Here is a 19,588-nt window from a genome sequence, read left to right on the forward strand (position 1 = left end):
CCTCGGTACCTGAGGAGACGGTACCGGCGGTGTGGCGAGGAGAAGGCGGAGTCGGCGTGAGGGGAGGCGGAGGGAAGGAAGAGGCGGAGGAGGATGGTCCCCGCGGTGGGGCCGCAGCCGCCCAGCCCGCCCGGCGCTCCGGCGGTGAGTCCCTCAGGTCGTGGGTCGCGGCGGCGGCGGCGTCGTGAGGGGAAGGCCGGCCCCGCTCCCCTCACGCCCGGCCCGGCCCGCTCCTTCCCCGCCTCACGCCGAAGTGACAGTTCGCCCGGCCGGCCGCGCGTCAGGGGCCGCCTCAGCTCGGGGACGCGTCGAAACGTGTGTATGGGGGGGGCTCCCTCGACCCCCCCCGGGGAGCTGCTGGGGGTCGTCAGGCAGGTGGGGGGGCGCCCCCGTCCCCCCCCGGCTCCCAGTATGGGCTGCTGCAATACATGGTGGTGTATTTCAATATGAGGAGGAGAGGACAGTGGTACCTCAGGTTAAGTACTTAATTCGTTCCAGAAGTCCGTTCTTAACCTGAAACTGTTCTTAGCCTGAAGCACCACTTTAGCTAATGGGGCCTCCTGCTGCTGCTGCGCCGCTGGAACACGATTTCTGTTCTCATCCTGAAGCAAAGTTCTGAACCCGAGGTAATATTTCTGGCTTAGCGGAGTCTGTAACCTGAAGCGTCTGTAACCCGAGGTACCACTGTCCTCTCCTTTTCCTCCTCATATTGAAATACTGCCCCTCAATGAGGCCAAAATTAGATACACAAAACGTTGAGGGGTCTGCGTCCCCCCAGAATAAAAGCACTGGATAATTCCCAAAATACAACACCATGTATTGCAGCAGCAAACACAGTGGTACCTCGGGTTAAGTACTTAATTCGTTCCGCAGGTCCGTTCTTAACCTGAAACTGTTCTTAACCTGAAGCACCACTTTAACTCATGGGGCCTCCTGCTGCCGCTGCACCGCTGCCATGCGATTTCTGTTCTTATCCTGAAGCAAAGTTCTGAACCCGAGGTAAGATTTCTGGGTTCGTGGAATCTGTCACCTGAAGCGTATGTAACCCGAGGTACCACTGTATTTCAACATGCATAGGAAAAGGAGAGTACAGTGGTAGCTCGGGTTACATACGCTTCAGGTGACAGACTCCACTAACCCAGAAATAGTACTGCAGGTTAAAAACTTTGCTTCAGGATGAGAACAGAAATCGTGCAGCAGGAGGCCCCATTAGCTAAAGTGGTGCTTCAGGTTAAGAAAAGTTTCAGGTTAAGAACGGACCTCCAGAACAAATTAAGTACTTAATCCGAGGTACCACTGTATTCGTGTAATAATAATAAGAATAATAATTTCCCCAGCCACTCTGGGCGGCTTCCCAAAAAATATTAAAATACTATAATACATCAAACATTAAAAGCTTCCGTAAACAGGGCTGCCTTCAGATGTCTTCTAAAAGTCAGGTAGTTGTTGTTCTCTTTGACATCTGGTGGGAGGGCGTTCCACAGGGCAGGCGCCACCACCGAGAAGGCCCTTTGCCTGGTTCCCTGTAACTTGGCTTCTCGCAATGAGGGAACCGCCAGAAGCCCCTCGGAGCTGGACCTCAGTGTCCAGGTAGAACGATGGGGGTGGAGACGCTCCTTCAGGGTAGAAGGTGTTCGCTAACACGATCCAGAAGGAAGGCTGGCATGCATTAAGAAGCGCAATACAGTGGTACCTCGGGTTACATATGCTTCAGGTTACAGACTCTGTAACCCAGAAATAGTGCTTCAGGTTAAGAACTTTGCTTCAGGATGAGAACAGAAATCGTGCAGCGGCAGCAGGAGGCCCCATTAGCTAAAGTGGTGCTTCAGGTTAAGAACAGTTTCAGGTTAAGAACGGACCTCCGGAACGAATTAAGACTTAACCTGAGGTACCACTGTACTGTACCCCTAAACATTTTTTTTAGAAAAAAAGCACTGGAATGATCATCTGGATGGAGTGAGAAGCGAGTCCTTTTTTCTTTCACAGATTCACACATTATATTTTTACAAGAGTTCAGCTATGAGACAGCTACCAGAGACAGGGTTATTGGCTTGTTGCTTTTATTTTGATGATCTATTTTGTGGTTTTATATTTGGGTTTTGTTCTGTGAAGGCGGTATATAAATTCAATAATAATAATAGGTTTTGTGGAGTTGGGGTGGCCTCCCTTCCCTGGGCTGCCCCAAATGTCCATTGCTCCCTGTTGTGGCTTTCCCCAGCTCCCAATATTCGGTTTTGGGATGGTGGGGCCCTGGAGCCCTCCCACCCCCAGGCTGCCCCAAATGTCCAGTGCTCCCCGTTGCGGCTTTCTTTGCCGGGCGGGGTGGGGGGTGTCGAGGGGACTAGGCTTCCGAGGCTGCCCCCGAAGTGCTGCAGGCCATGCACTTTGTGTCTGGAGCGGGGAGGTCTGAACAGGGTGGCCCGCGGAAACCTCCATGTGCAGAGGCAATGTACCTGCTGGAGCAGATAAGATGCTGGGGATGCGCAAGGGAAGATGGGTTGTAGCTCCGTGCCTTGTTTGTAAGTTTTGCAGGAAGGAGGCATCTTGGGGGCTGCTGTCGGAAACCGACCTCAGGACTAGGTGATCGGTTGCAGTGGGACTCTCCCTGTGTAGCTGTTATCCATACAAGATAGATAGATAGATAGATAGATAGATAGATAGATAGACAGACAGACAGACAGACAGACAGACAGACGGACGGAAGGATTGCAGTATGCTAAGCACTTTGCAGTGGACTGTATAATGCATTATAATCTGGATTTTGCTTGTAGGAAAGGGAGCAAGGAGTCTAGTTACCAAAATACCCATTTGATAACATGGCCATGTTGCATGCCACAGGAAAAAAAGCCCGGCAATAGTAGTGCATATTATTATTATTATTATTATTATTATTATTATTATTATTATTATTATTAAAATTATAACCTCAGTCTCGCATTGTCAATATGAAGAAAATAATAATGCTAAGTTTTTGTACAGGGCTTTTGTGAAGATTATTGAATTGAGATATGGAAACGTTTTGGAAGCTATGAGATGCCAGATTAAGATGCCACATAAAAATGACATCCTCCTAATTTGTATGACCAGTGAGTTTCCTTGCTCACATGGCTGTCCTAAAGACACTGTTCTGGTATTATTGTTGTTTTATAGTTAGGACATACACTTTCATTATTCAAGCTAAATGTATTAATGGTAAATTTGTTCTCTTGTTTTGTGCCCATTTTTTTATTAACCTCTTCATGTTTTATTTACACACACACACACACACACACACACACACTCCTACTCCTTATAGGCAGACATACTCTGTACAGCTTTTTGTGACAATGCAATTATATTTTGTGTTTAAATGCTTGGCAAAAAAATGTAAAAAAACATGAAAAAGGGGGCAAGCATTGAGGGAAGTTTTGGTACTCTCACTCGCCATTGAATTCAGTGTGTTTTGACTATACACTGTTTTGGCTTTAGGCACTGTCCATGGAACATAACCTCGGCATAAATTGGGAGTCGCCTGTACTTTGAAATTTTCTTCTATATTCTTAGCTTTACATTCTGACAACCATATTAAGAAACACAGGCTACAGTCCTAGCAATGCAGCCCCACTTGGGTCAGTTTAGAGGGATTTGTTCCCTGGTGATTGTATAGGATTGCAGCCTCCTCTTCAAAAGTAAATCAGTAAATACTACTTTCAAGTCAACATGATTAGGATTAAGATTGATTGTCAGCATGCCCAAGCATTGTTTTTCTGGTCCCGCTACAAATTTATAACACCAGCCCCCTCCCACACGCATCCCATAATCCCATCTAATACATACAGTTGCATGAGGCGTTAAATAAAAGTTTGTCTTTTAATTCTGAAATTATATTTTTCGCATTTCCAAAATTATACCATGGCCTACTGTAATTGGGGCTTTTCAACCATGCCCCCAAACACCTAGCCTGAATATGAGTCCTACAAATGGTTTTGCCTATTTTAACTTTTTGGTTGGTCCTTATGAATATATTATCCTGTCAGTGCTTTTATTTTTTATTGTAATGGACCAGCATGTGTACAAACATTTTATATATAGACCAGTTTATTTATTGTATTTTGTGTTCTTTTTCATTGCTAAATTAACTCCTCAAAGTAAATTTCTCTTGCAAACTCACTCTTGTTAAGAGAAAGTAACTACATTGGTTAACCATTCTTATTCTGTAAGTCACTTGCAGTTTTTGATGATTGCTAGCTTGCTGAAATTCATTTTCTACAAGAGTCACTTCCAATTGTTAAGAAAATCCACAAAGCAATGCATACTTTACAGAAAATTCATTTCAGTTGGAGTGTTGTGTGAACTGCATTTAATAAGAAGTGAGGATAGTTTATATTCTCCTCAGATGACGTATCATAAGGAAAATACTCAAAAGATCTAGAGTGTGCTTGTGAGAGCCTGTAAATTCCACCAGCAATGCTGAGTCCCACTGTCCCTGGAATCAATGTCTTTGTTTATTATGATGCTTTGTCCACAGAGTTGCTTGTTCTGCTCTAACACTGCTTGCCATTGGCTTTTCCTAAACTCACAAGATCTCAGCAATAGGTACAAAGACAGAGGGAAATAAAGTTTCCTTATCCCCAAGCATGATTTATATAATGCTAACTTACTAGATGCTGCTAGTAGGAAACTGTCTGTGGACAAAGGCTGGCTCCCTCGGCCTGAAAGCAAGAAGAGCAACACAACCCCATAGTCGCCTTTGACTGGACTTAACCCTCCAGGGGGCCTTTACCTTTTTACCTTACTAGTAGGATGCTAGGGTGGGCGTCTGATTTGAAGTAACAGGTGCAAGTAAAAGAGAAAGAGAACCAGGTACCATATTGGCCTGAACATAAGCCGCACTTTCCCCTCAAATTCTGACCATGAAAAGTTAAAGTGCGGCTTACATTCATGACCTTACACCGCCAGCAAAGCGCTGCTGCTATGCCACTCCCAAGCCTCCCCCGAGCCATTGAAATGAAGGGGGAAAGGGGAAGGCCGCTGGCAAAGTGGTGTGGGGACTGCCCCCCCCCCCGGGAAGCAGCCTGGGTATTGTCTTTTTTTCTTTTCCCCCATTTACATTTAAAGGTGCAGCTTATATTTGGGTGCAGCTTATATTCGGGCCAATATGGTATCTCTCTTGATGTAAAAACCATGATCACTCTTCCAGGCTTTATACATGAATGGAGCTGGCACATGAACAACGAATGTGGCTGTCTGGCCATGTTTAGCTTGGCCTTGTGCCTGAATCTCTGAAATTATTATTAATAATGAATATACCACTTAATGCCCAGTTGGTTTCTAAGTAGTTTACAAAACAAAAAACAACACTGTTAAAATACATAATGGTATGCCATAATTGAAGTCCACTGGAAAACAATCCAATTGGGATGTTAAAATGCAAACTTCAGTGATTAAAATATTCATTGAAACAGCCCCATTAAAACAGCACAAGAATTAAAGCAGGAGACTTAGGTGAAGAGATCAAGGGAATGCCAGGAGCATCTTCAGAAGGCAATGGGATGCCAGTACATTCCACAACACTGGTGCCACGAGTGAAAAAACCTGACACTACATCATTAGGGCATGAATGATAAAACTAATCAGGTTCTATTTGTTTATCTTAATGGTCTTACTGAGCAGTGGAGGTGAAACTGATTTTTCAGGTAACCATGTCCAGTGTTGTTTAGGGCTGTATATGTAGGTAACAAGATGTTAAAACTGGTTCATTGACCTATAGAACCATAGCAGAGCCTTTAGTGCTGTTGTGATACATGCCCAGTAAGAAGCACAATTAACCACCTGGGCTGTGGCATTCTGTACCAACTGCAGTCTCTGGACTAGTTGTAAGACAGCCTCACACAGAGCACATTACATTAATCCAAACGTGAGGTTACCAGCACATGAGTCACAGTAGCCCAACTCAAACCCAGGAAAAGTTGAGATTGGAAGTTCATAAATATTCCACTTTACAAAGAGAGAGAATGCTGAACCAAAGTTAAGCCATAGTAATGGTTATTAGTGGTACACAAACCAGATCATTGTATCAGTATATTATAATGTATCTTGGGAGGGCAGATATGCTGAAAGGTGGGGTAAAAAATCTATTTAACTACAGTAAACTATACAGAACTTGGTTTCTCTCCCCCTCCTATTACTCAAGTTTCATTTAAAAGAATGTATTTAATTATTCCAATGACTGTAATCTTTAAATGTAAGCAGAGGTCCTTAGAATTCCAATAAATTCTATCTGTCTCACTTAGGATTGTGAAGTATGGTTTGAGAAACATCAACACAGTAGAAGCTGGAGTACTATTGCAGTCTTGTAAACAGCCACTCACCAGTGGTGAGTATAAATAATCTATAATCTATCTAGTCACCTGTAGAGCAGCTTTGCATGGTTGCATCTTCTTTTAGGCCACAAATGAGGCCTAGCAGGCTAGTTAATGTCCTTTGTGGTGCAATTTATTAGGTTATGCTGATTTAAAAGAAGCCAGTGGAAGTTTAACTGTGTAGAAAAAAATACTTGAGAGTCAGGGTTTTCAGATGGAACAATAATGATCGGTGCTTCTAGAATCGTTACTTTTGGTTCTGTTCTTCTAGATCCTCATCTCTCAAACTATGCCAGAGATGACAGAGAAGGCTCCTCTTAAGAAACAACACCGGTAAGTGTCCTGTTCACAAATAGAATTACAATGCAATTCTTCGCCTATCTATTTGGAAGCAAGCTCTATTGAGTTCAGTGAACCTGACTCACAAATAAGTGTGTATAAGATCATGCTTGTCAGTCTCTCTTATTATGTGTCAGCTGTTTGTAAAAAGCCACTACAGATAATGACCTGGACAGCCTTTGCATCAGATTAAATGTAGGTCAGTCTAATGTAAAATAGTGGTGGCAACGGGAGCATAACAACTTAAGCTTTTACAAGTGTTGCTATTAGGTGAAGTCAAAGACTCTCCAAAGATGATGATGTTCAGTGTTACAGTGGTACCTTGGGTTACAGATGCTTCAGGTTACAGACTCCACTAACCCAGAAATAGTATCTCTGGTTAAGAACTTTGCTTCAGGATGACAACAGAAATTGCGCGGCGGCGGGAGGCCCCATTAGCTAAAGTGGTGCTTCAGGTTAAGAACAGTTTCAGGTTAAGAACGGACCTCCAGAACGAATTAAGTTCTTAACCTGAGGTACCACTGTATGGTCCTTTGCATGTCACATCTGACATTTTTAAATTTTTAAATAAATGTTTTTCAGTGTGTTAAATGAACAATCAAACAAACCAGTACACCTGGTTTGTTACATGCAACATGAAATATGACCAATCAATAATAAATCCCTGTTCTGACCCTTTGCTGAACTTCCCTTATAACAAGATAAGGAAAAGATCTCTGCCAGCAATGTGGGGACAGGTCCATACTTATGTGCCATATCACCACTGGTGTACACTGGTACTGTTCATCTGAACAGTACTTTCTAAGCCCTAGAGTTGAATGTGCTTTAGTGTTTTTAACCCACATTTTATATCCTTGCATCTGCCAAGTTTCTTATAAGACCTCTCCAGATAGGTTATGTTACTTCTCATGTTCACTAATGCACCTTCAGAGAAATGGAAGCTCAGCTGCGCCACTGTTCTTATTGCTGAGTTTCTTAGTCATCAATAAGTACAGTGGTACCTCAGTTTAAGAATAGTCCTGTTTACAAACTGTTTGGTTTACGAACTCTGCAAAACCGGAAGTAGTTTTCCGGTTTGCGAACTTTACCTCGGTCTAAGAATGGACGCCGAACAGTGGAAGGGCACCAGCGGCAGGAGGCCTCATAAGGGAAAGCGTGCCTTGGTTTAAGAACAGTTGGACTTCCGTATAAAGGGTCTCAGTAAGGTAGAGAAGGTATTTTGTTGTCTTTACCCAGCTCTGCATAGCCTGCACATGATGAGAAGTGGTTGTAACTTAATTTGTTCTCTTTGGTCAAGTTTCTAGTCCCATGATTGGCATACAAGTCTGCAGTCAAACCTACAAAATAAGGAAACTTAGTGCAAAAACATGCTTAGGATAATAAGAGTACATAAAATTATGATAATTTCCATCAGTATGAAAAACACCTCACCAACAGGGCAAGAGTTGCTGTGAAGTAAAGGATGGCTGTTCCTTATATAACACAGTACAGTGGTACCTCGGGTTACATACACTTCAGGTTACATACGCTTCAGGTTACAGACTCCGCTAACCCAGAAATAGTGCTTCAGGTTAAGAACTTTGCTTCAGGATGACAACAGAAATCGTGCTCCGGTGGCGCAGCAGCAGCAGGAGGCCCCATTAGCTAAAGTGGTGCTTCAGGTTAAGAACAGTTTCAGGTTAAGAACGGACCTCCGGAACGAATTAAGTACTTAACCCGAGGTACCACTGTACACACATCATTAAGCCCCACTGATTGGGGAGTAGTACTATGCCTTTGGCAGGCAATTGGCAAGCCAAAGTGGTAGGACCTTCTCTGTGGTGGCTCCCAGATTCTGAAACTTTTTCCTCATAGAGATTAGCATGGCCTGTATACTGTGGATTTTAAAATGGGCTCTATAGACTGACCTTTTTCTTTCTGCCTTTTCCTAAAGGCTTTTCCTGCAGAGGTATCTACAAAATATGGCTCTGTTTTATTAATCTTTGTAACTGTTTCAAATGGCCTTTGTTAATGTGCTACTTTTGTTAGGTTGTCTTAGGTCATTATATTTATTGTTCTTTTTATGATAATGCAAACTGCCTTGGCTAGGCTGTGTCCCAAAATGTGGCATATATATAATTTAAAAAGGTAAAGGTAAAGGTACCCCTGCCCGTACGGGCCAGTCGTGTCCGACTCTAGGGTTGTGCGCCCATCTCACTTAAGAGGCCGGGGGCCAGCGCTGTCCGGAGACACTTCCAGGTCACGTGGCCAGCGTGACAAAGCTGCTCTGGCGAGCCAGCACCAGCGCAGCACACGGAAACGCCATTTATATATAAATAATGCAAGCCAGATATATATATCTTGGGGATCCTTACATCAAATGTGGTTATTTCTCTTCTCCCTTTTGTGCATTTGCTGGCAGATTAAAGAAAATAGATTGATTAAAGAAAACTTCCTAGATAGCAAATATTGTAATTTAGCCATTTACATGTTACCTTTTTTTTAACAGAAAGAAAAACCGTGAGACTCACAATGCAGGTAAGAGCTTCAGTGCAGTTGTTGTCAGAGTGGAGCGATCATTCCACCAAGCATGCAAATATATGCCTTCGCAATCAAAAGAGAAGTCTTATTGTTTCTGGATATGCTATCAATGTACTGTTATACACCTTATGTGTTCTGTTTTTGCTAGTGGAGAGGCATCGAAAGAAGAAAATCAATGCTGGAATAAACCGAATTGGTGAACTAATTCCATGCTCCCCAGCGCTGAAACAAGTTAGTCTGCACTTCATGGCAGCTGAATATTTATTTATTTAACAGAATTTATATACCGCTTGGCTGTAATAAAACCTCTAAGTATGAAATATTTAAATTATCGATGAAAACAGTTAAAACAATTTAAACATTTAAAGATTATTAGAATGATCAGTAAAGAGATGAAAAGACGTCAACATCTACATGTGTGGATAGGCTTGCTAAACAAAAATGATTTAAGCAGACACCGAAAAGAGTACAGCGAAGGTGCTTGGGCGATGTCAGTAGGCAGGGATTTCCAAAGTGTGGGTGCTGCCACACAAAAATATCAATTTCTTACAAGTGTGTAATGAGTGTTATGTGGCACCTGTAGTGCTAGTTCCAGTCAAGTGGGCATATGTAGGAGACGTGCTCCAGCAAGTAAACTGGTTTCAAACTGTTAATGTCTTTATATACTAATAGTAACACCTAAAGCTTGGCCCAGAAACAAATTGCCAACCATTGAACATAGGTGTTAGAGACTGACAGGGTCTCACTTCTGTTCAGCAACTCTGCATTGCAGCAATCCAATACTGAAGTTGCTAGTGCCCAAACTGCTGTGGTATACAAACTTAATAATAAGAAGAAGACGACGTAGGCCTGTTTGTATTTCAGACTGAGTCTCTGAATGTTTTTCCTAATCATCCACATGTTCCCTTGCAGAGTAAGAACATGATCCTTGACCAGGCATATCAATATATAACAGAAATGAAAAGGCAAAACGATGAGCTCTTGCTGAATGGAGGAAACAGTGAGCAAGGTGAATGGTCTGGCTAGAATACTCTCGCTAGAATGCCTCTGTTTCTATTGTACATACATTTCAAACCAAGCATTCTTTGTCCAACTGCTACTCCACCTTTCCTCTGGAAATGTTATCAAATGATAGATTCGCTATCCTGCAGATTGAATGCTGTTTGCTTAATATTTGTGTTTCGGATTGTAATTTTCCTTATCCTAATAAAAGTAGTCCCAATCTTTTATTAAAAAGCAGATTTGCTAATTTTATACCTTGCTAACAACATAATCTTGGTGTGCCGGTATGCTAATTCTCTTTCACAATACAAATTTTATGTGAAGAAGTTGAACATGATTGAAAAAAGCAACAGTAAAGTTAATTCTAAAAAATGTTGCCACACTTGTAAATTACATTATAGAAGAACTGTAATTTGATAGTTTTTCTAAGTGAAGTTGCCTCTCAGTTATAACTGGAGCTGTTTTCTTCATCCAAACTAAACAGAAAGAATAGGGTATTTCTGAATATTCTGCAACATGGTTGAAATCCAAGTCCCAGTAGTAGTTGTTTATTAGGATTTACATTAGATGATGCCTGTTCATTCTATGATCCCCTAATTTTCATACGACCAATTATCCTTTTTGGAAAAATGCAGTGTGAACTGGAACAATAAAGAAATAATAGAATGAAAGCAATAGAAATGTTTCCTTGCTGAGAGTATTTATAAGGCTGTAGTTTTCTTCAGATGATGAGTTTGTGAAATACAGTTAACATATTGCTCTCTACCAATTCAGGACAGTTGAACCATCTGCCCAGAAATGATTGGCTCCAATTTGCAGTGGGCTTTCTTTCCTGTTACCTATAAATATTGTAGCTAGAGATGCCTGGGATGTGTTGCATGCAACCTGTGTTCTCTCCTTTTAATTCTAAGTCTCTAAGGATGTAATCTGAGTTTGAGTACATATTACCAGTGCTTTTTTCTGCAGGGATGCAAGGGTACGCATACCCCTAAACATTTTGTGAATCTTTGTACTTTTGTCCATTTATTTGTCTTTATTGTTCCCGATTTGAACCATAAAATGGTGGTTTTCTTGAGTCAAGATGAGAGTACCCCTAAACATTTTTAAAGGGAAAAAATCTCTGCATATTACAGCAGAAACCTATGTTGAGGTGATGAAATGGCTTTCTTTAATGCTATTTTCACTTGCTCCTAAAACAAATCAGCCGTGGTAGACTTTTGCAGAACCTTTGGTCATTCGGATTTATTAGTTTTTTATTTCTCTGCAGCTGAAGAAATAAAAAAGCTCCGGAAGCAGTTGGATGAACTTCAGAAAGAAAATGGGCGCTACATTGCATTATTGAAAGCCAACGACATTTGCCTTTATGATGACCCCACTGTCCACTGGAAACGGAACCTTAAGCACGCAAAAGTTTCTGTTGTTATCCCCAATGATCAGGAGCAAAAGAAGAAAGGGAACCTGAAAAATGCAAAAGTGTCTGTTGTGATCCCCAGCGACCAGCTGCAAAAGAACATCATTGTATATTCCAACGGCAGTCCGCTTGGTGGAAGCAACCAGGGGGCACCGGTCCAAGGAATAACCTTTAATATCAGTCATAATTTACAGAAGCAGACTGCTAATGTTGTTCCTGTCCAGAGGACTTGCAACCTAGTCACTCCTGTGACCATTTCTAGTATCTATTCCGCGGAAATCAAATCAGGGCTTCAGACTTCAGTTCCTCCACTGGTATCAGGCCCGTCAAATCCAGCCAAGAAAATTATTGAGCACTCTACCTCTGAGAATGAGCAAGGCCTACCTACTAGTTCTAGTGCTAACAGCTCACTGAATCCCTTGCAGCTAGTGAGGCTACAGCCTGAAATGCAGAGTTCTCCTCAAGATGAAGATGACATCTCCAAATCTAAAAATAAACCAGAGACTTTCAAGTTAATTGAGAAAGCGGGTTTGCCTAGCAACAGCCTTCCTGTCAGTGCTAGTGTAGACAGATCTCTGGCTCAGCTGGCAGACATGCCCCCTAAAGAGGATCCAAGAAATGGATCCCTAGAAAGCTGTGTGGTTTCTGCAGCTGACACCACTTGTACTCCATCTGTAATGCTCTCCATTGATGGAAAGCCGTCTGCAGGAAGCATCTTCAAAAGCAGCGGAGGGCCAGCAGCATCTGCTGTAGAAATCCAGAAGGCTGTAACAGAAATTAACACTTTGCCTGCTGCTTCTATAGATAAGTGGCCTTTTTCCAGTTCTTCAGCTGCTGGCACTTCAAATTCCAAAACCATGGGTAGCCTGACGCGAATGACTTCTGCTGGAAACACCCAGACTACTTGGACTACTTTGCAACTAGCAGGGAATACTGTTCAGCCTCTAAACCGTACTCTGTCCAGCATAAACGCAGCCCTCTTAAATCAGCCAGTTAACAATGCTAGCATTTCAGCATCCACTCCTAACAGGATTTTGGCAACTGCTCCCAGTTTAAATAATCCTCTGCCTGCTGGTGAACAAACAGCTGAGCAAATCATGGTTACTTTGCCATCTTACCCATCCTTACCTATGCAGCCGCTAGTCACTAAGACGCAGGTTCTAGCACAACCTGCAAACGGCCTCCTTCCATTGAATCCACCGATGCAGCTGATTCAGGTGCCCCAGCCAGTAGGTCCATCTGTCACTGCACCACCTGCTAAACAAAATGTAGTCATTTTACAGCCTTCAAATGCCAGTGCAGGTCCACCAGTGTTGAGAACTGAAGTCCCCAACCAAACTGTTAGCCAGCAGATTGTAATTATACAGACTGCTAACCCAAATCCTCTCTCCCTTTTCTCTGCTCCTCCTCCTCCTCCTATCAGAATGCCTATAAATGGAGCCGCTCCCTCAGCAAGTGCTAGTAACCCTATGCAAAATGCCTCTGGCCCTCATATGTTTGGTGGGAAGCATCTTGTCCATATTTTGCCAAGGCCATCTTCTGCACCATCTTCTGGCTCGACACAAACGTTTTCAGTTGCAATGGCTAACCAACATCTTCCGCAGACTATTTCTTTAAATGGGCAGCTGTTTGCATTGAAGCCTGTGAAGTCCTGTTCTGGAGGTTCGGATCAAACCCCTATGCAAGTTATTCAGCCTACCACCAGTGAAGATCCAAATACAAACGTTGCCCTCAATACATTTGGTGCTTTAGCTAGCCTCAATCAAAGCATATCGCAGATGGCTGGACAGAATTGTCTGCAGGTGTCTACCAGTCAGCCTACAAATCCATCAACGGTCAGCAGCCAAACCACACCAAGTACCCATGTTCTGCTGGCAGCTACAGCAGCATCCTCTTCTGCTGCTGAGAATGTAATGTTAACCAGTGTTTCGTGCTCAGTGGGTGCTTCTCCCCCCAAAACCTCATTTGGTCTGGCTTCAAAATGGTCTAATAAAAGTACTAAGAAATGCTTGGTGGCCAGCAGCAATCTTGCATGTCGAGTGAATTCTTGCAAAGATTTGAAGAAACTAGATAGTGGGGATGTGGAGGCTACCCCTGAGCATTCAGGAAGTGACATCTTGCTTGAAAACATGCCTGACAATGTGGTGTTGCAAAGCTTAGCCGTATCACAAGCAAATAGGGTATCACCTAACGATGTTGCCCAAAATGATGCTTCCAATTCCCATCCCAAAGAGAGACTGAGAGCTGAGCAAGACATGGAAAGTACCCTGGCCTCTGACCTGAATGCAGCTATAGTGCCGAGATCGTTGCCCCTCGAATCGGCGTCATCAGAACAGTTTGAAGTGGTTGCTCCTGTCTCCAGAGAGTGTGCATCTCTGCCTCCTCAAACTAATTCAGCAACAAATTCTAAGTTATCAGAATCATCCAAATGCATCCCCACAAGCCCTTTAACATCTTCTGACTCTCAGGTGACAGCTGCTCATATTTCTAGGACATCTGTGGCAAACAGTGGGGCGAGTGCAGAGGGTGTTCCCAGAACAGAGGTGTCTGAAATCTGCACAATGGAACAAAATTGTTCCATAGTCATGCAGGCCAGTGATTTGTTAGAAGAGCAAGGCCTGACCAAGATTTTCTCTGATTTCAGTAAAGTGGGAGAAGCTGTGGAAAAAAACTTCTCGGTCCAAGTTGAACACCCTAATTTTCGCACCCAAAACACTAAGTCAATTATAGACTCGAATGACTTGGCAGAGAAGCAGGAGGGGCTCTTGCTGGTGAACACTGAAGAGGAAAACCTTGCACAGTCTCATTCCTGTACCTCTGAACAAGAAACAGTCACTGCTAACAGACAAGCAGACTCTCCCATGTCAACTAGCTCAGGCAGCAGTTGTGGATTCTCAGTTGCATCCATGTTGCCAGACACATGCAGGGAAAATGTTCCCAACAACACTTCAGTGAATACATGCAACAGCTGTACGTTTTCAGAGCAAACGGATATTGTAGCTTTGGCAGCAAAAGCCATTTTTGGCCAAGAGGCCCATGCAAAAGCAGCCGTGTCGGGAGCTGCTGTTTCCAAGGATGATGAAGTGGCATCTCTAAGAAGAGACCAGTCTCTTAAGTCTCACGCCATTAAAGAGGCAGACCAGATAGAAACAGTGCCAAGAAATTTCAGCACACAGAATGCAGTGAAAATAAACGTTGATCGGTCAGTCGAGAAACAAAGCTGTTCCGTTGGAGTGGAAGTGTCCAGTGTAACCTTGCAAATTCCAGCCTCCCAGTCTTCAAGCACATCAAGCTTAAGTGTCAATAATCTCATCCATCAAAGCTGCATCATCCACCCTGTTGTGAGCTGCTCAGGTTTACCCCCAACTTCAGACCAATCAGCTGTTCCTGTGACTATGACTCCACCCATGCCCACTAATCCATATATGACTCAGTCTCCAGGACATTCTCCAGTGCTAATGACAGATTATGCTTCAGAACAACTGTCTGCTGTTCGGACCAGCACAATGCAGGCTTCTCAGATGCATGAGCCACACTTAAAGCAGCAAAGCCAGGAAAGCCGCAAAGACTCTGTCAAACGTTCTGTTCCAGATGATCACCTGCTTTCCACGCCGAAGAGACAGAAACACTGCCAGACGGCACCTTTGCAGCTTGAAGGGATGGCTTTGCTGAACCAAACAGCTGACGATATTTCAGATCAAAGTCGAATCCTTGTCAACCAGATCCCCTCCAACTCCTCCAATATGGCAGTATCAGGGAGCAGTCAAGGGCACACGGATAGTCTTAGCCGGCTGTTCCCAAGCAGCAATTTTGTGCCACCTGCTCTGAGGCAAGCTGAAATCCAGTGTAATTCTCAGCCTTCTGTCCCGGATCAGACAGGACAGCACCTGCAACCTATTCAACATGCTCCCACTCAAGGAATGACCCACCTTCATAGCAATCCATATATAAAGCAGCAGCAGCAGCAGCAGCAACAGGCTGGACAGTTAAGAGAAAGACATCAGTTGTATCAACTCCAGCATCACATTTCTCATGCAGAAAGCCCTATCCATTCGCAAGCCCTCAGCGTCCACCAGCAAAGAGTAATGCATCAAGAGGCACAAATGCAGAAGAAAAGGACCCTCATCCAAGCAGCCCAGCCCACCACACTTGCTTTGCAGCAGAAACATCATGGAAACGACCAGTCGCGGTCAAAGAGCAGCCAGCCCCACCCCCATCACCCACAGATGCAGCAAATGCAGCAGCACTATACATCTTCTCAGCCTGAGAAGACATGCGAGAACCCCACTGCAAACAGAACTCACCACAGCCATCCTCAGAGCCGTCTGAATCAGGACATTCTGCACCAGCAAGCACCAGATGTGGGCAACAGACAGACAGGTTCTGGGGTTTCTTCTGAACACGTGCCAGGACATGGCCAGATGCAAAGACTTATGACCTCCAGGGCTTTGGAGCAGCAAATGGTGTCCCAGCCTAGTATTGTCACCAGGTCATCCGACATGAGCTGTGTCCCCCACAGACAAGAAAGAAACAGGGTTAGCAGCTACTCCGCAGAGGCACTTATTGGAAAGACGCCCTCTAATTCAGAGCAGAGACTAGGAATATCTATTCAGAGCTTGAGGGCTTCAGATAATCTTGAAATGAGAAATTACCTTGATGTGTCTAGGAATAAAGGATTGGTAATCCATAACATGCAAGGACGCATGTCAGTAGACCATACGGTTGGAGCAGATGTTCAAAGACTCTCGGAGTGCCAGACATTCAAGGCAAATGGCGCTAACCAGCAGTTTGATGTGCAGTCCTCAAGGAACAGTGAAATAGGGACCTCAATGTCATCCCTCAGAGGTATGCAGACACAGGCTTTTCGAATAGCTCAGAATGCTGGACCACCCATAGACAGACAGAAGAGGTTGCCCTATCAGCCAGTTCAGGGCATCTCAGCAGGAAATGTTCTTCCTCCCCCAAGAGACAATGAAAATACATGCCACCAAAGTTTTATGCAGAGTTTACTTGTCCCTCATCTGGGAGAGCAAGTCGGTGGAGGCCAAAGACCAATTGCAGAGCACCAGAGAAATCCACAGTGTGCCACTTCTATTGTTGAATATAATTGTCCCCCAGCAAGAGACAGTATTCACATTCGAAGAGAAGGCGATGGTCAGAACAGGGAAAGTTGCGATATGTCTCTTGGTGCTATTAATAATAGGAACAATACATTAAATATTCCCTTTTCAAGTTCCTCTGGAGATATTCAGGGTCGCAATACCAGCCCCAATATTTCTGTTCAGAAATCCAATCCCATGAGAATGACAGAGAGTCATGGAACCAAGGGTCACATGAATGCTCCAGTTTCTAGCAATGTGCATGGAGTCGTCCGACCTCCTCTCACCCACCCGCCCGTCTCTCGGAATGCCGAGCAAGTCCCACCATCAGTTCGTCAACCCAATTCTTCAGTTACTCAGCGATCAAGACATCCTCTCCAAGATAACAGTGGTTCTAAAATTCGCCAGCCTGAAAGAAATCGTTCTGGAAATCAAAGACACGGAAATGTGTTTGATCCTAGTCTTCCCCACCTTCCTTTGGCTGCCAGTGGTAGTATGATCCTTGGAAGGCAACAACCTGCTCTAGAAAAAAGAGGCAGTATTGTGCGATTCATGCCGGAAGGACCACAAATGACTAATGACAGTGCAGCTCCTGATCAGCACAGTCTGTCTCAAAATTTTGGATTCCCTTTTATTCCAGAGGGTGGAATGAACCCCCCCATAAATGCCAACGCCCCGTTCATCCCACCAGTGACTCAGTCTAGTACTACTCGAACACCAGCCCTGATTCCAGTAGATCCTCAGAATACCTTGCCATCTTTTTATCCGCCATATTCTCCTGCCCACCCCACCCTTTCCAATGACATTTCAATCCCTTATTTTCCGAACCAGATGTTTCCTAACCCAAGCACAGAGAAGCCAAGCGGTGGAGGATTAAACAATCGCTTTGGCTCCATCTTGTCTCCTCCCAGGCCCGTGGGCTTTGCCCAGCCAAGTTTCCCCCTTTTGACAGACATGCCCCCAATGCATATGGCCAATTCTTCTCACTTGTCCAACTTTAATTTGACTTCTTTGTTCCCAGAGATTGCTACAGCTCTTCCTCCAGATGGTTCCGCAATCTCGCCTCTGCTCTCCATAGCGAACACATCTGCTGCTGATTCTTCCAAGCAATCATCAAACCGGCCTGCTCACAACATAAGCCATATTCTAGGTCATGATTGCAGTTCGGCTGTATGAAAGGTGGTGGCCAGGAGTTAGAATGGTGAATTGTTTTATGTGTGTCGTATGCATATTTGTGTATATACATGCATGTGTCCATGTATGCATTTGGGATTGCCATCCTTGAAAAGACCACTCGTAGCATCACTGTTTGTGGGGAGTATATATACAATAGCAGGTGCTTCTGTATTTCTACATACCCGTGTTGCTAAAGTAGCAGGTGCCTATCTCAATGCTTACTAGTAAGAGTAAGAGTCCAACACCTGTCTTAACAGTTCCAGATCATCACCCCCTGTGCCAAGATGAGCCTTGTGCAAAATTAAGTCCAGGGAAGCTGAAGAGTTGCATTTATAGTTCTTGGAGAGTGATTTTTCTTTTTTGCCCAGGAAGTAGGTACGTGAGAGTCTCAAGCACATCTCAAATTGGTACAAAGGTTTTGAGTCAATGCACACTAGATCACTTTTACTATTTGTGTTGAAGTTTATCATAGGCATCTTTCATAGGGTTGACTTCATGTGATGAATTCTGATGGGCATTTAAAGCTTAGCGCCATGCCTAGCTTCTGAGGAACTGTATTAACATATTGTTTAATGGGAGATACTGCCTGTCTTCTGAAACATATAGTTTAATGCTCTCCTCCTGAGGATTTTATTTTTAGCATTGTTTCTGCTAACAATCCATAGAATTTTTTAAAAAACCATTTATGTTCAGTTCAGTTCATACATGTTGATTTCTCCCCCGCAGCTTGTATGCTGTGAGTTTCTCAGGGTATCCTTTTTATGTCCTGCTTATCACTTTTTTGAGGAGGGGAATTATCTCCATTTTTACCATTGTAATGTTTTTCTTTCCTTTTCCCTCAGATAACTCTGGTAACCTGAGAGCATGTAATAGGAACATATTGTGTGACAAATATTGTTGGGTGAAACTGTAGGCAAATACAACATTAGTATTAAGTGCTTATTTAAATGTATTCGTTTGCACTTACAAAGCACCTTCTGTCCAGAAACGCTTTGCTGGGAACAGAAAGAGGAGCGTGTGAAGTTTTGAGCACTTAGCAAAATGGGATGGTCTTGATGAGGCAAAGTTACAGCGGAGAAGCACTTGTCAGTAACTTAATAGATGAAATGTGGCAAGTAACAGGTGAATGGCTCATTTTCTCTTGTAATTGTTACAAATGCTTTTTCTTTCTTTTTTTGCACCCTTTTGGATAGTTTAAAACATACAGCAATATTGTTTCAAAGAGTCTTCCTCAGCTGATGGCAGCCAGGCTGTGACCCTGGCAGTAAAAAAAAATGGCCTGGACTACTTCCTTGGTGATTGCTAGCTTCTTTGTGGGACTTAAGAAAAAGAAAAGAAACTTAGGCAATTAGATAGCCAAGAAGAACCTTAGAGGTAGCATATAAAGGGATCTTAGAATGGGTATAATATATAGTCATTGCTTAGTAAATGTGCTGAAGTTACAGCGTGGGTCTGTCTCGGAATAGCGATTCAACAATGTCCTCAGCAGCACCAGTTGCTTTTAGGGCCTCCTGTCTCAGAACAGGGATCCTCATGGGAATTTTTAATCTCCAGTGGGAAATCTGAAGTGGCTGGCTTGGTCAGAATCAGAACTGTAGGAATATCCACAAGCTTGGCTTTTTAATGAGTACCCCAGAAGGTTCACTTGGCCAGACTGGAAGTTAGCTTTCTAGTATTGCAGTGGCTGATTCACAAAGGGT

The 19,588-nt window shown here is 43.6% G+C and overlaps 1 protein-coding gene across 2 annotated transcripts; it reads left to right on the forward strand.

The window, feature by feature from the left end:
- USF3 (upstream transcription factor family member 3) lies at positions 1 to 18,129 on the forward strand. 2 transcript variants are annotated; one of them, XM_053371902.1, is made up of 7 exons: positions 1 to 144; positions 6,273 to 6,355; positions 6,613 to 6,674; positions 9,169 to 9,197; positions 9,349 to 9,431; positions 10,113 to 10,209; positions 11,470 to 18,129. In XM_053371902.1, the coding sequence occupies exons 3-7, from the start codon at positions 6,631 to 6,633 to the stop codon at positions 17,886 to 17,888; spliced, it is 6,672 nt and encodes a 2,223-aa protein (XP_053227877.1). In that variant the 5' UTR covers positions 1 to 144; positions 6,273 to 6,355; positions 6,613 to 6,630; the 3' UTR covers positions 17,889 to 18,129. The 2 variants fall into 2 exon arrangements, with proteins under 2 accessions (XP_053227877.1, XP_053227878.1); XM_053371903.1 differs by lacking the exon at positions 1 to 144 and adding an exon at positions 293 to 315.
- Positions 18,130 to 19,588: the final 1,459 nt, after the last annotated feature.

Source organism: Podarcis raffonei, chromosome 17 (assembly GCF_027172205.1).
Source record: "Podarcis raffonei isolate rPodRaf1 chromosome 17, rPodRaf1.pri, whole genome shotgun sequence".
NCBI classification, from domain to species: domain Eukaryota; kingdom Metazoa; phylum Chordata; class Lepidosauria; order Squamata; family Lacertidae; genus Podarcis; species Podarcis raffonei.